Source organism: Lepidochelys kempii, chromosome 1 (assembly GCF_965140285.1).
Source record: "Lepidochelys kempii isolate rLepKem1 chromosome 1, rLepKem1.hap1, whole genome shotgun sequence".
Taxonomy (NCBI): Eukaryota; Metazoa; Chordata; order Testudines; family Cheloniidae; genus Lepidochelys; species Lepidochelys kempii.
The window spans coordinates 261,566,380-261,582,445 of record NC_136380.1 but is presented as its reverse complement, the minus strand read 5'-3'; the positions used below and the strand labels follow the sequence as shown (position 1 = coordinate 261,582,445).

Genomic DNA, 16,066 nt, shown 5'->3' with positions numbered 1-16,066 from the left:
TGCAGGACCTCTTCTCAGTGTCTAACCCATTTTGGAAAGGGTAAATATATGGTATGTCATAGTGCGACTAGTAGATGATCGTTTTACCAAGCTCTGCACTGCTTTCTTCCCTAGGTTGGGACTTGGGCTGTGAGCTACAGTGGCTACCACAGTCTTAGGTAATCGTTTATCTTGTTTGTGCTTAAGGTGAGCCCTGCCTACTTGACCTAGATAAAACCTTAAAACAATATCTAGCTGTTCATCTCCACAAAGCAGGGCTTGGACACACAAGGCCCCATTGTAAGGCCTCCTAGAACCTTTGAATAGAAAACTACAACTCCCAGCAGCCTCTGCTCCGCGGGTGAGGCGGCCCTGCCCGCACACGCCCCCTTCAGCTGACTGGTTGACGCAACAGACCAATCCGGAGGCTCCGCCTAACCTTGCCAGCCAATGGGGAGGCTGTTGCTAACACGCCGCTGTTATTTTTAGCACAGTCTCCGCTCTTGTACCTTGCGGGTTGCTCGTAGTGTGTCAATGCCTGCGCCTGAACTGGTGATGATGAAGTCAATGCGCAAGCGCGTTGGCGAAAAAATAGTCCCTGAGCTGGGCGTTGCAGCCAGAGGCTGAGAGGAGGGAAATGCGTCCCAGGGGACAGTTAAAGTCACATCCCTGGCTCGCGGGGCCGGGCGGGAGGACCTGCTGCCCTAGCAGGAGGTGTGACGCTGCGCCAATGAGGCTGCTGGCTGCAGGCCCTTGCCTCAGTGCGGCCAGCGCTGTGAAATGAAGCGAGGGGAAGGGGCGGCGCGTTGCAGACCCACCCTCCCTCGCTCCCGATCCGAACACGCGCTCGCGCGGGCTACGCGCCCCGGCGAATGCCAGTCAACTCGGGCGCGGTGCGGGGGTCTCCCCTGGGAGGGGGGGCGATGATGATCACACTGGGTCTGGGCGAGAGGGGTGTGCGCACACGCATGCACAAGCGCGTGGGGCGGTGCTGCTCGTGCAGCCTGCATTCGTCTGGCCTCGAGGGGTCACCCACCGCTCCTACGCCCCCTCCTTATGAGCGTGGGGGCGGCCTCCGCTCGCCCCGTCTGCCTGCCCAAACAGCCGGTGGGCACCCACGCGTGTCCCACCCCTCAGCGAGCCGGTCAGCAGCCCCGGCACGCGTGGGGAGATCTGCTGCGGCAGGCTCAGGAGGCGACTGGATAATGGGGTTTCTGTGGAGCAGCGTGGGGGAAATCATTGTAACGCATCTATCTTCTCTCCGCTGCTGGGAGAGCTTTGCTTTGCTTTGCTTTTCTGCACAGCAGGAGGCTGTGAAACGATCAGGCTAGGGAATTTCTATCAACGACCTTTGAAAAGAGGGTTGTTTTTTTACCCTTTTCACTGAACAGAGCTGATGCTGAGAGTGTATCCTGGGTTTTACTCGTTTCTTTCGGAGTGGGTATGCGTTTCTTCAAAGAGCCTTTCTTCTGCTTTGAGGTCATTTTTGAAGCGGGTCCTCGCTCTCCATCAAAGAGATGGATGTCTACGATGATTAGCTGCCCTTTAAAACACACACAAACCCCATTAACACCGTTCGCTGTAGCTGCTGTTGGGAGACGTCAGATAATGATGCATGTGGGATAAAAGAAAAACCTTGTCGGTTTTTCCCTCCCTTTTGATGCTCTTGCTCTGTCCCAAGTCCTGAAGCGATAAGAAGCTTGGGAAAATCTCAGGTCAATCCAGCCTGGCCATTTGATCCCTTCCAAATCCCTCCGTGCCCCTTTCTCCTCTCTCTTAAACCAGTGCATACGCCACAGCGTGACAAACCACTGCACAAGCTGCAAAAACAGCCAGCGCAGCTGCCCCTGGTTTGCAGATCTGTCCTCTCGCATAGCTGCCTAGCCATAAGTGATACACCATGAACAGACCACGACAGGGAAAGCGGGGAGGGGAGGAGAGAAGCTCCAACCTTTAGGGAAGTCACAACCTGGAGCAGGGGAGAGAAAAGGACACACACACACACACAGAGACTACAGCCCCGGGGCGATCCGCGCAGAGACTCCCTGCCGGAGAAGGCGCACGGCGGCTAAGGGCCGGGGATGAGCATGGACAAAAGGGTTAATTTCCAGCGAGGGTTTGGGGAAGTAGTTCCGGCTCTCCCTTCTCCCCCACCCCCTTGTCCTTTGCAGGACGCGTCACGCTGGGTGTGGAAGAGGAGATCCTTGCGCAGGGTTGCTAAGGGTGAAACTTTTCATTTACTTTGCTCACTTTGGGCCAGGGCGAGGGAGGCTCCGGATCCCAGCCGAGGGAGAGGAGGGGGGGGGAAAAAACTAGCCAGGGGGCGCCCCAAACAACCCCTCCCACCCAGGCCATAGCAGGGGGGGGAGTCACCCACCCACCCCAACCGCACCCCGTAAAAAAGAGAGGAAAAAAGAAACCTCCCGAGAAACCCTCCAGCAACACCCACCCCTGGCAGGAGAAAGGAGCCGCCCGTCCGCGTTGCAGCCGAGGACGAAGTAAGTGGGGCGGGGGCGCTCCCTGGCGATCAGGGGGTGGGGGGGGCACAGAGCGGCCCTGCCTCCCCCCGTACACCTGCTGTTTGACACACACACCCACCCACCCCACCCCCCGGCCTGGGACCCGTCTCTTCCCCCAGCCCCGCTGCCTGACTGCGGCTGGCTCGCCTGCCCCCTCGCTGCGCTCAGCCTCCATCGGAGCCGACAGCGGCGGCTCCCCGAGGAGAAACCCCCCCCCCGCGTCAGTTTCCACCCTGCCCCTTCCCACTGTGCAGCATGCGGGGCGGCTGGGGGAAAATCTGGCCTTGGCTTGCGTGGGGGGGGGGGCTCCCCCTTTGTAGGACATCAGCTTTGGTGGCCTCCCCCCGTCGTTTTCATCCTTTAAAGCGTTTCTGGTGCTGGTGGCTTCTTGGGGGAGGTGGGATCTTTATTTGCAATGTGGGGGGGGGGTGACCGTCCTTCGGGTTGTGACGCCGAGTTCACCATTTTGTTCTGGCTTTTGTTATTCTTCTGACGAGGGGATTTAAAAATGAAAGGTCCAGAGACAGCCCGTAAAGAAAAATGAGCCTGCGGTTTGGGGCTGGGGACAGGGCACCTATTTGATAGCTGAAAAAGAACCGGAGGGGGGGGGGGGCGGAGGCTGGGTCCGCTCCCCCTTTGTGGAAGCAGCTGCCCTTGGCCAAAAGGGAGCAATGAGGGGGCGGGAGGGGGCTGCTCCCTGGCGGGGCTCGCTCCCTTCAGCGCTGCTGACCACAGGCATTGCGGTCTGGCCAAGCGACGCTGCTGTTTGACGCTCTGTCGCCCCCCTCCCCGGCCTGGGACGGGGTCCTGAAGGCCAACGGAGGGTGGTCTAGCGCAGGAACGGCCCTTCCACCGCGGACCGGGAAGATTACGGGGGAGGGAGAGATAAGACCGAGAAATAAAATCCCAGTGCCCTTAGCGGGTTGAATCATTTCTTTTCCTTTTGAGGAGAATCTGTGGGGGAGGATCCCCTATTGTTGGGGCCGGGGATATCGGGTCCGATCTGTTCCCTCTTTGCCCAACTCTAAGAGGGACTAAGGATGTTTATGCTGCGGGGGGGGGAGTCCCCAACAAAGGACCAGGCCGAAAGATCTGTACGCTCAGGGCGATGGGGGCTAGTGTCTAGTCTGGAAGGCTGTAACAAAGCCAGGTCTCTGGCCTGGGCCCCCTTCTCCCCGGGAGAACAAGAGGGGTCATTTGCTATATATTTGGCAGAAGTAAAGGTCAGGCGAGGCCTAAGCACCCTTCCCCCAGGGAGGGTTATTAGGGTTTCCCTTCTTGCACGCACCCCATTCCCGAATACATTTTGAAGCAGAGAAATGTCCTTGCTTCGGGGGGAATCACCCCGTGTCTCTCCTCCTCCCTGCCACCCAGTTGCTAGGCCTCTTCCTGGGGCCTTGTTTGGGATCTATTGATTTGGTGGCTGATCTCTTCCCCCCAACAGCGAGGCAGCTGTGGGTAGTGACCAGATTGCAGGTGTGAAAAATCAGGACACTCTTTTTGCTAGTTAGGGGGGAGGAGAGTGTATAGTTGCCTGTACAAGACAAAACCTCTGATATTAGGACCTCTGGTCACCCTTACTGTGGGACAGGGATACATAAGTAAAGGAGGTGAGGAGACAATGTGGGAAGAAGGGAGTAAGCTGGGTGGCTTTTTTGGGGGTGGGGGTACAGGTGTGGCCTTAAGTCTTTAAAGGCAATTGTCATAATACCATCAAAGAGCTCTCCAGTACCCCACTTCGGAGTCTCACTCCTAGCCCCCAACCAAGGGGATGTTTGCTAATACTTGTGGGGGCCTTCCGGGGTGTGTATGGGGTGGTGAAGAGTAAATAGCCCTCCCCCCACCCGAAAGGCAAGAGCTCGCTTAGACCCCTAAAAATACCCAGCAATTCCCGATGACACGGTACATGGGGTGTGTTTCTTGCATTGGGCAATTGGCTGGGAGGGTTGAGAGCACTAAGAGCGCATGTGCCATGGAAAATTTTCTACACTGCTCCTCTGAGCAGGCGCGGGTTCTTTGGCCAGGGTTGTCGAAAGGCATTTTGGGAAATGTAGTTCAGGGACAAAGTAGGTCACTCGCCTTGGCTCAGATGAGGGACTGGAGAAGTGGAGGGTGAAGGACTGCAACTCCCAGGTTCCTGTGTGTTAGATATAGTAAGGTGGGGGAGGTGGACTCCGAGTATTTGTAGAAATTTCCTTGGCTGGGTTATTGGAAATGCATCATCCTCTATAAGCCTTGGCTGCTGTGCATAAAGTGGGGTGGGGGGAGCTGGACTCCCAGCTGAGAGAGGAATGTATATATATTTTGCATACGATGGGGCTTGGGAGGGGCGTGTCCTCTGTTCAACACTCACCATCACCACACACACACAGGACAGTGGTTTTGATAGTGTTTATAAGGGGAAGAGGAGATAGCAAAAATCTACTATCTTGGCGTCTAGAATGTGTGTCCATAGGGCCTATTCCTCCCCATGCACGCAGTCTGCAGGGGTGGCTGAGTGTTTAAAAATATTTCTCTCTCTCTTTATTTTGGAGGTTATGTTATGTGCCTTAAAATAGTTTAAAGATAGAAAATAATTGGATTGCCTCTCACAGTCTGTGGGTGGCGGTGAGTGAGGATGGTTAGAGACAAGGCTGTTGTTTTGGTAGGGTGTGGCCTGCAAAGTAACATAGATAGAAGGTTATGTACTATCATCCTGGCCTTGATTTAATTTTTTTTAAGCCCTTTGAAATGTCACTGTGTGCGCTTAATGAGGGGGCAGAATCACAGACCTGTTTTCAGAGGGATAATTGCTCTTTATGGGTTTTAAAAAATAGATCTTGTTTCAGATTGGAACTTGTTTTACAAGGTCACTTCCTAATGTCCTCATAACCGAGAGGAATGGGGATGTTTAAAGTGTGCACTCTCGTCTAATGTGTACAGTCATTTTGCCCATTTTCTTTAAAATCTGTGCTCTGTTAAAACAGAGAGAGAGAGAGGGTTGATCTCCAGAGCTCCTGCATTTCTGCAAGGTTATGTGATGAAACATTCATCCTCTTTTCTTTTCTTTTTTTTTTTCTTGCCCTCCTCCCCCAGTCTTCCTTCCACAATAAAATATTTGTCCAGCAAATATATGCAAATGGGGGAAATATATACATTTTCCTGTGACTGACCTTATTTGCAAAACATGCTATGACACTTTCTACCTTGGTCATCAGCTTCAAGACCTTTGCTTCCCCCCCACCCCTCCCAAAAGCTCCCTAGGTGTGTAAAAGAAAATATATTTTTTCACTGCAGATGTGCAGATTCAGCTGCAACTATTTTATAGTTTAAAACTAGTAATCAGCTCCGCCATATGGGTTCTTGTATTGGCAATCCTGGGATTAACGGATCCTAATGGAATACATTTTATTGTGTTAACAATGTGGGGAATAAATGGTGACTGTTGCTCATTTGGAACCCTCTCTTACATTTGAAGGCAGCTGCCAAGGCCTGTTGTATGTAGCTGTCTTGGTGCCTGCTGTTGTTTGGTTAATTGCTTTTTTTAAATTGAAGCCACAGACGCCACACTCCGAGTATTCTCCATTTTAAAAAAAAGAAAAAGTACTCCATTTTTATAACTCCTCTCTGCAAGCTTGATACTGAAATTGGTTGCTGCATTTTACTCCTCCTCCTTGCCTCCCACGGAAGTACTGTGCTGATTTGTTGGTGAAGATGCAGGACTGCTGAGAAGCACTGAGGCTTTGTGCTGTTTTGGGGATGATAATAAATCAAGTCCCTAGAGTGTTTGGATTTTTTTTCCCTCCCCCCTTACCTTCTTCTAAAACATCTGGTGCTGGTCACTGTCAGAGAAGTAATACTAGACTAAATGGACCACTGATTGATCCCATCTGTCAATTCCAGTTTGCCTGCGGTTGCTAGGGACCACTAAGGCTGTTGGCAATTTCTGTTAAAGATCACTATATCGATTCTCTTTTCAAGAAAACTCTTTATTACCTCCTGTCCTTGTTCTGTTAAAGGGACCTTTCTTGAATACAGCTTTTCAGGTTGCTTGTATTTTTATACTGTCATTGTCTCTCTTTTTTGGAACTCTCTTGAATACAACAGTTGTTGAAATTTGAAAACCAAGATTTTCTTATATCACCCCACTTAACTTTTGTTCCCTAATGCACTGATCTGGATCAGAATTGTGACCCAGAGGTGTCATCCCACTAACATCCAATCTTGCTAGGATTCCAGTGAACCAGGCCAGGTGCTTTTTTTTTTTTAGGTCATAGTAACAGAAGTTGGTTTTATGCAGTCTACTTGGCATAACATGGGCTGATTAGGCCTCTGTGATCATTTCAGCATGTATTCTGCAGGCCCACTGATTCTGCTTTCCTCTGAAAATCATTTAAAGCCTCCAACCCAAGCTATTGAGTCCCACCTACACACCAGCCTGAGAATGACCTGTCCTCGTTGGCCTTTCAGAAAGCTGCTTTGTTCAGTTCTTCTTGGCATGTTTCTATTTTATTTTAACTTATGTGAGTTCCAAGTGACCTGACAGAACTTCTCATGGTCCAGTAACTCCTGAAATCCAAGCTCCAAAGGCTGGCGGTGCCTTTTCGACTCTCAGCAGTCACTCACTGCCTCTACTCACTTACTTCCACGTGAGGCTAAACCTGAAGGGGTTTATTTCTAGAACTTTGTAGTTTCTTCTGCTAGCTGATTTTGAGGTATTTACAGCTCCAGCTGCCTGTTGTTGTACTCCTGGATATAAACCTCCCTGAACATAAGTTACCAATATAATATCTTTTTAATTTAGAATTTGTACTGTCATTTTTGTCATAACTCCGTCTTCATTTAAAAACAAATTGTGCATGTCACCATTAATGCTGCATATTTACTCCCTGCCATCCACTCAACCAAGACAGGTAAACTAGCCCTAATCAGTTTCCCTTTCTGCTTCTCTTGATCTAGACCAGAGTAGTCTGGGTTTCTAGTTCTGCAGGGGAATGCTGGCTTACTTAACTCTGTGCTCCACACCAAAAAAAAGAGAGAAATCCATTTGGCCTGCAACCTAAATGCTTGGGCTGAAGGCTTGAGAGCGCCCCTTAAGCCTATTTTGCCAATGTGGATGAATGTGGTGTGTGCATGTTTGTTTGAGCAGAGCCCAGGGTAGTGGAGAGCTGACTTGCCTCTGACTAAGCTATCAATTAAAAACTGGATGTGCCGCTTCCCTGCTGAATGGAGCAGGAGTTGATAGTGGTATGCTTCTTTTTTAAAAAGTCTGTAAGATTCTCTGTCCTTTCCCTCCCATCTCTTTTCTTTGAGGAAATGACCCAGCTAGAGAGTGTGTTGGTACCTGGAAAAAGACTCTGTTCGTTAATCTGTCTACGTTAGAGAGTTAGTGTTGTGGTTTCACACTCTGCTTTCGTGGGTTTTCATGCTTTCAGTAACGACCTCATCAGGGAGGGAAGGAGGATTAGTTCTGTTTTGGCAAGTGAGTTAAGCTGTGTGGGCCTACAATACTCCCCATACACCCTTATTCTGCTGGAATAATAACCGGGCTGGGAACTATGCACGACAGGTGTCCAGCAATGTATGTAGTGTGCACACCCCACACTATTTATTGATCTGGATTAAACTGAGACATGAAGCTTTTTAGCTTGATTTAGCTAGACAAATCCTCTGTCGGGGCAGGTGAGTATCTGAATGTCAGATGAATTGTCCACTTCGAGGAGATAGTAAAACTGGGCAGGCAGTTAGTGCCTCACTATCATCATACCCTCACCTCCACTCTCTCATCCTTGAGCCAGCAGGACCAGAGAGTGCAAATCTCCAAAAACCACCAGCAGCCACTGCCTTCCAACTGAGTGTTGTTGCTGTTCCTCAGCAGAGAGGCTGGTGTTGCCATACAGAGTTAAGGAGTTGATCTCCACTCAGGATGTGGAAAGACTCTCGTGATTCTGCCTTGATGTAATTTTTTTAAATCAGAGGCACATGAGGTGAAAGGAAATAAATAAGAGTTGAAGTAAAAAGAGATGTATTAAAATACATATTAACCACTGTACCAAAAAAACCTGTTTGTCTGGTTAGTTTGGTATCCTGTCTCCATTGGTGATCAGTGTTGGATAACTTGAGAAAACGGCATCGTGTACACACAGTTCAACGTAGTACTCATTCCATTTAGTAGGGCAGAATTTCTTCCTGACCGCCTCTAGCAATCCATTTATGTCATGTAGCATAAGGATTGATCACATTTATGTAGCTTTTATTCTAGGAAGTGTCATTGCAAATGCTATTTGTAGAAATGTCTAATCCTTTTTAAATATACTAAGCTGTTTGCCGCAACAATATTAAAGTTGCCACGTTCTCTTCATCCATCTGTTTTTCTTCTTTCTTTTCTAGGATTGCTTGGAGCCAAATCTTGTGTATGTTGTTTGTCTCTTTCAATACACTGCCCTGACTTGCTTGCTGTGAAGGGAGTATGCATCTGGAGATCAAAGTTGCTCTGAACTTCATCATCTCGTACCTGTATAACAAGCTTCCCCGGAGGCGGGCAGACCTGTTTGGTGAAGAGCTAGAACGCCTGCTGAAGAAGAAGTATGAGGGCCACTGGTACCCGGAAAAGCCTCTGAAGGGTTCTGGCTATCGCTGCGTCCACATCGGGGAAACGGTGGATCCGGTGGTGGAACTGGCAGCCAAGCGGAGTGGACTGGCCGTAGAGGATGTGCGGGCCAATGTGCCTGAAGAACTGAGCGTCTGGATCGATCCTTCTGAGGTCTCCTACCAGATTGGTGAGAAAGGGTCCGTCAAGGTCCTGTATCTGGATGACAGTGAGGGCTGCAGTGCAGCTGAGCTGGACAAGGAGATCAAGAGCAGCTTCAACCCTGATGCCCAAGTGTTTGTCCCCATTGGTAGCCAGGACAACTCCCTGTCCAACTCACCATCGCCATCCTTTGGCCAGTCACCCAGCCCCACCTTCATCCCCCGCTCTGCCCAGCCCATCACCTTTACCACTGCCACGTTTGCCGCCACAAAGTTTGGTTCTACCAAGATGAAGAAGGGTGGTGGTGGTGGGGGAGCCGGAGCTCAACAGCAGCAGCAAAGAATGGCCAGGTCACCCACCAACAACCTGCTGAAGCACAAGGGCCTCTCCCTCTCTATGCATTCTCTGAACTTCGTCGGGGGCGGGGGGAGTCAAGCTCCTCAGTCGCAGCTCTCCCCCAATGCCAAGGAGTTTGTTTACAATGGCGGATCGTCCGGAGCCAGCGGCCTCTTCTTTGAGGGTGTCACCAACGAGAATCAGGGCGGCAGCATCCCGCCGGCCTCCCAGTTCAGCAGTAGCACCAGCGGTGGCAGCGGCTTTGACGTGGCTCAGGTCTTCAGCGGCAGCAGCAACAGCCTCTTTCTGGAGAAGTCTCCCTTTGTGGAAGGACTCAGCTACAACCTGAATGCCATGCAGTATCCCAGCCAGTCGTTCCAGCCTGTCGTCCTGGCCAACTGACCAGGAGGAAGGAGAGTATTTGGGGAAAACAAGAATTAAAAAAAAAAAGAGAGAGAAGAAAAATGAAAAATAGAAATATACAAAAATTTGAAATCTTATAAATATAGCTTCTTGGAAAGAGAGACACCCCCGGAGTCGTTGTGCTGTGCCGGGCAGCGCTCCTGAAGCACTGAATTGTTTTTTAACTCAATCCCCGTGCTTTTTCCTACCCACTTTTTTACTCCTGTAATGGGTTTGTTTGGTCCAGAAATGGTGGAAACATAGGTCACTTTATCTTCCTGTCTCCCAACTTCCTCCTCAGAGCTGGGCTTTAGTACCTTGTTCTTTGGTGTAGAGATGGCCTGTTCTGGGCATTCCCATATTCCTGGGTGCTAGGCTGCCTTGCTGAGAGGGCCGGGGGTATTCGTTTGGTTTTCAGTGCCAGTCTAGAGGTGCACAATTTCACTGCATGCTTCCCAGAGAAGGGGGGGGGGGGGGGCTTGCTTCTTTCCATGATTAGTCAGTTCCTCTCCTCCCCCGGGAAACAGACTGGGTGAGTGTACCGAGTTCCCCTTACCCTGCCTGCTTTAGACTGCTATGACCTTGTCATCCAAAACCCTTCAAAACTGCCACAGTTGATGCCAGCCTCTGATTTGAAATAAGCTTCCCCCAGCCTCCTTTCCCTTGCCAGGCGGTTAAGTTGGAGCACTTTTATGAAACGGCTGCTTCCTGCGGTCTTCCCTCTCTGCACTTTCATCCAGAGGTGAATGCTGGAGAAGAACAGCACTGTGTTATACCAGTGAGTTCATTTATGATTCCTACCCCCACCCTCCTGCACAAAGGATCTTGTCTGAGCTGGTCTTTTCAAGTTGGTCAGAGCCAGTGTCCGTTCGATAGGGTTGCTGTTCTACACAAGCACTGCAGTGGGTGCACCCACTGCTGTTTAAAGGGAGGAAGTATTGGTCCTTATTATTGCACTTCTCTTTCAGGGGACATGGTTAGATATGCTGCCTCTCACATTCTTACGTGCTTTTCTTCCCCTCCAATGTAGGTGGCATCCACTGATGTTCCTTTGGAGCAGTCTCCAAATGTTTTGAGTTCATTTACTCTCAGCTACCTTTGGCTCAGTGGGGGGGAAGGGTTTCCTTCTTTTGAAGAGGCCGCGCAGCTTTCTGGGGAGAGCAGGGGGTTGCATCGCCCAGGCTGCTTTCCTGATTGATAGCTTGAGGGCCGTCACTTCCTGTTTTCTTTTATTAAAAAAATATAATAAAGTGTGACCAAACCCCTTTTGCTTTCCTTCTGGAAGGGTAGGAGGGGGCAGGTGACATAGTACAGAGGGGAATGCCCAGGTGGGTTTGTACTCGGCCCCTGGTGTTAACTGATTGATCCAACCAGAGAGACACAGTCTAGAGGAGGCGCGCTGCAGAATAGGACTAATACTTTGAAATGACTGATGGTATGGAGAGAAGAAACTGATGTTCCAGGACCTAGATGAATAGTTGTCCCCTCCTTGTTATTGGGAGTAACAAAGAGCTAGGAATCCTAAAGCTGCTTCCTAGTTTCTCCCTTCTCTCCCCCCGCCCCAAGTAGAAAACGCTGGAGTAAGGGAGGGAGTAGGACAGTAGCGGCCTTTGATAGGCTGCTTCTGCATATTGCCATTCCATAGCCTGCCTCCATGGTGTGTGGGGATCCCTCTTCCTCCCAGGTGGGACAACCTAGAACCCCAAGGGCTACCTGGGATTGGGGACTCTAGGTGGGAAGACTGCCTCCTGGGGTGTCAGCTTTGGGCTAGGAAGCAAGTGAAGAGACATCTAGCTTTGGGGCATTCTTTTTTTTTTTTCTTTAAACAATCATTTCCATCTTTGCTGTCTCCCATGTTTATTTTTAACTAAACCTGTCTCTGGAGCTTCTTCTGAGACTCCCCTTGAGCATTTCTGTAATTAAGGGATAAGATCCAGTTTATTTTTCCAAGACTTCACTGTCTATCGGTGGAGGGAGGCTTTGAACTCCCATTTCTCCCCGCCCCCAAAAAACCAAGTTGATGACACTCCAGCCCTCATGTCTTTGTGTGTATGTTGTGAATGAACCTTATTTGGGTTAAGGGGATTGCCCTGCCACAACTGACACCACCCTGGTCTCAGCAGAGGGCTTTTTTCTAAATCCCCCTCACTATTGCATTAATGGGAAGATTGCTTTTCTGATTGGCTTGAATCCCAACACACTATTTCCCAAAACAGGCTGCTTGCCACTTATTGACTGTGACCCAACTGCTGGGTGGGTGGGAGACGAGGGCATCTACTACTAAGCAGTCTATCCTAGCATGATGTGTGAAACCTGCGGGGTTGAAGATGGAAAAACTAGAATGAGACTCTGGGGATCTGTTTAGCTGATCCTCTTTCCCACCAACTTTACCACTGCCATCCAGTTCTCCCCCCTTTGAGTGTCCTGTAGACTGCCAGACTACTGCACTGGACTGAATAACTCTCCGCACCTCAGGGGACCGGCTGGCTTCCCAACCCAGTTTCCTTTGTTGTTTCCACCCCTCTCATCCTTCTGCAAAATGCTGCCATGAGTCACTGCCTGGGTGGGATTGTGCACCCTCTAATGGCATGGGAGGGGAGGGGAGAGATGGAACATCACCAGCCACCTGCTATGTGTGTGAAGCTTTGACGCTGCTTTAACCTGCTTACACGTATTGTAACTGCTTTAAAAATAGTGTCGCAAAGATGAGGAGGGAAAGGGGAGGGGACCAACCTCTTTGTATCTTAAAGGAAAAAAAGTGTGCTTCAGAAGCGTTTCTCTAGCACTGGTGGCAATTAAACTAATGGCCTTTTTTGGTCTAGTCTTGGATTTAGGCGTTCAGCTTCGATTTTATTTTTTAAAACCTGCACTAATTAACCTGGTTTCTTAGGAAAAGAGAGCAAGAGAGTTTTTTTTTTTAACTTTTATTTTTTATGGGTTTGTGTTTTTTGTTGATGTCCGTTTGTATTGAATAATTTGCTACATTTGTAAAATGTAAGAGGTATATATAATATATGTATATTTCTAACGTAAAAAAATGTAATTTTTTCTTTGAGATTTTTTCTTAAGAGGAGAGAAAAAATATTTTTTCAGGAAAAAAAACTTTAAAAAAAAAAAAGCAGTGAAAATTCCTTTCTCCATCCCCCAGCTCCCTCTTTCCCCCTCCCTAACCCCTTGTGAAGAGAGAATCAACAACTGTATGATCTTGGAGACAGAGAGAGAAAATGTGTGAACACAAAGAGGACAGAATTATGTATGTTTCTTAATGTAAAAGGTTCCTATGTTTGTTCTGTTTGTTTTATGAGAAGGGGTCTACTGAGAGGGGGATCAGGGGGTTGCTGTTTTTTTCTTTAGCGAAGGAGGAATACAATCAGAGTTTTGTATTCAGAATGTTGTGCAATATTTTGGAACGGGACATTGGCGTGTCTAGAGATTTAGTTAAAAACAAAACAAAAAGTTGATCAAATCTGTACAGTTTCTATTGTTCCAGATTTTTTTAAGTTTGTATTAAAAGCATGATATATAATAGCCTCTTGTCCTGTGTTGTAATGTGCCCTCAGCGGGAGTGGGGGGATGCATGGAAGGCGTCCCTGCTTTCTGGCCTGATGTTAGACAGCAAAATGGTTACTGTGCTAACACCCTCCTAGAAAGACCATTGGTCCATCTCAGCCAGTCTTCCACCTGATGCTCTGTTGGATACAAGCTCTGGCCCATCTAGTCTGGTATCCATCTCCACATAAACCCACTGGCCCATACTCTGGTATCCCTTCTCAACCAGTGGAGTGGTGGTAAAGCTCCCTATTGTGCAATACAGCAGCAGAGGCTGCCTTCCTGAAATCTCTCTGTGCCATAGCAGCTGTGAAGGGGTTTCCACATCTTCTAGAATCCATCAGTGCCACAACAAGGGTCACTAGTGATCAGCAAAAGGAGCCACCTCTCACAGCTGATGGGGACTGAATGCTATGTTGCCTCTAGCCCTCAGTGCCCTGGGGCCCCTTGTCCCACTCAACCTCAAGATTCCTCCTAGTGAATCAATATCACAACACTGACGTTTGTCAAAAATACAGGCTCCCCCCAACTGACAAGCGCAGAAGTACATACATGGCCTGCAGCCATATCACGCTGGGTTGTAATCTTCCCTTGTTTCATAAACTGAACAGGCCCAGCCCACTCATGCTGGGCTGGGAGGCCTCCAACAAAGAACCTGGGTTGCTGCAGGAAGTGGTGGTGTAGATAGAGTGCCCCAGCATGCACTGGGTTGGAGAGAAGTAAAACAGGTTAGTCTAGCACCCAAAATGTGCTAGACAATCTCCAAAGATGAGTGAAGAGCACCCAGGCTAAATCCTCACCCTGTAAGATTGTTCAAGAGCCTGTGGCATTTCTCATAACAGTACGAGTCTGATTCCAGGAGGGAGCTAATCGTATTCTGCTTACCTCAAACACACCCTTCAAGTTCCAGTTGGAGTCAGTATAATGTGGGATTGTAACATGTTTAAACAGTTCCTCCTTTCCAGCCAGTGAGACAAGATGAGCTGATGCCTGGATATGGTGTAGATTCTTTTGTAAAGAGCTGCATAAACTTACAATACTGTGGTGAATTGAATCTGTTGGGTACATAATTGGGCTAGTGGAAACTGGCCACCACTTGAGTTTACCAGAACCTAATTCATTTAGTCTTCCTTTCCTCTGTGCCAGAGAGAGGGTGGAGTTAGTCCTATGCAATGGCACACACACACAGCGACCTCTCCCTACCGCCCTCCCTCAAAAAGCTGTTGGAAGAATGGAGTCAAGGGAGACTTTGTTCCCTGCTCCTGCTAGGATCTCTTCCCCACAGATCTGACTGTCTGAGTTTCTCACTAAGAACTTGATTGGATTAGTGCCAGGTAAAAGAATTGTGGGGATCTGTACACTATGGAAATTGTGGCCACCCACATTTCAGGGGGGGGGCATGGTGAGCCTTTTGATTGTTGGGTGGTTATGGTAGAAGGGCTTGGGGGATGGAGCAAGTACCAGTTTTGGCCTATCTGCTTCTCTGTCATGGCAGGGACAGGTGTGAGTGGTGTTGCAACCTGGCACGGAGCTTTGCAATGCCACTCAGCTTTGTTTGGGGGTTTTCCCTCTGTTGTCATGGAGTCCCCGGGCAATGCTCTGGAACTGCTCCCTACGAAGCCAGTCCCACCTTCCTGGGTCTGACCTCGGAGCATTCAGCATCCTCTGCCCCTCCGAGCGCTTCCCACAGCAAGTTCGCCCAGGCAGGGTCCTGGGGAAGCCAGAGGGTCCTGCACCCCAATTCCGCAGTCAGACGTGACTCTCAACCAGCCAGTAAAACAGAGGTTTATTAGATGACAGGAACATGGTCTAAAACAGAGCTTGTAGGTGCAGAGAACAGGACCCCTCAGCTGGGTCCATTTTCGGGGGCAGTGAGCCAGACACGTCTGCACTTCACTCCACGTCCCCAGCCAGCCCAAACTGACTCCCCCTCCAGCCCCTCCTCCTCTGGGCTTTGTCACTTTCCATGGGCCAGGAGGGCACCTGATTCCTTTGTTCTGCAACCCTTCCTGCAGGGGGGAAGGGCCCAGGCCATCAGGAGCCAGAAAGAAAAGGAGGACTTGTGGAACCTTAGAGACTAACAAATTTATTTGAGCACAAGCTTTCATGAGCTACAGCTCACTTCATCGGATGCATTCAGTGGAAAATACAGTGGGGAGATTTATATACACAGAGAACATGAAACAATGGGTGTTACCATACACACTGTAACGAGAGTGATCAGGTAAGGTGAGCTATTACCAGCAAGGCGGGGGGGAAACTTTTGAAGTGATAAGGTGGGCCATTTCCAGCAGTTGACAAGAACATCTGAGGAACAGAGTGTGTGGGGGGGAATAAACATGGGGAAATAGTTTTACTTTGTGTAATGACCCATCCACTCCCAGTCTTTATTCAAGCCTAAGTTAATTGTATCCAGTTTGCAAATTAATTCCAATTCAGCAGTCTATCCTTGAAGTCTGTTTTTGAAGTTTTTTTGTTGAAGAATTGGAACTTTTAGGTCTGTAATCGAGTGACCAAAGAGATTGAAGTGTTTTCCGACTGGTTTTTGAAT

The 16,066-nt window shown here is 49.2% G+C and overlaps 1 protein-coding gene across 1 annotated transcript; it reads left to right on the top strand.

Annotated features, from left to right (window-relative positions):
- Positions 1 to 2,215: 2,215 nt before the first annotated feature.
- TOB2 (transducer of ERBB2, 2) lies at positions 2,216 to 13,494 on the top strand. Its single transcript, XM_073327191.2, has 2 exons — positions 2,216 to 2,477; positions 8,868 to 13,494. Exon 2 carries the CDS (start codon positions 8,947 to 8,949, stop codon positions 9,964 to 9,966), a length of 1,020 nt encoding a protein of 339 aa, XP_073183292.1. The 5' UTR covers positions 2,216 to 2,477; positions 8,868 to 8,946; the 3' UTR covers positions 9,967 to 13,494.
- The last annotated feature ends 2,572 nt before the right edge of the window (positions 13,495 to 16,066 follow it).

Excerpts from the sequence above, each read along its gene's own strand:
- TOB2 (XM_073327191.2), top strand. The coding sequence starts at position 8,947 with ATGCATCTGGAGATCAAAGTTGCTCTGAACTTCATCATCTCGTACCTG.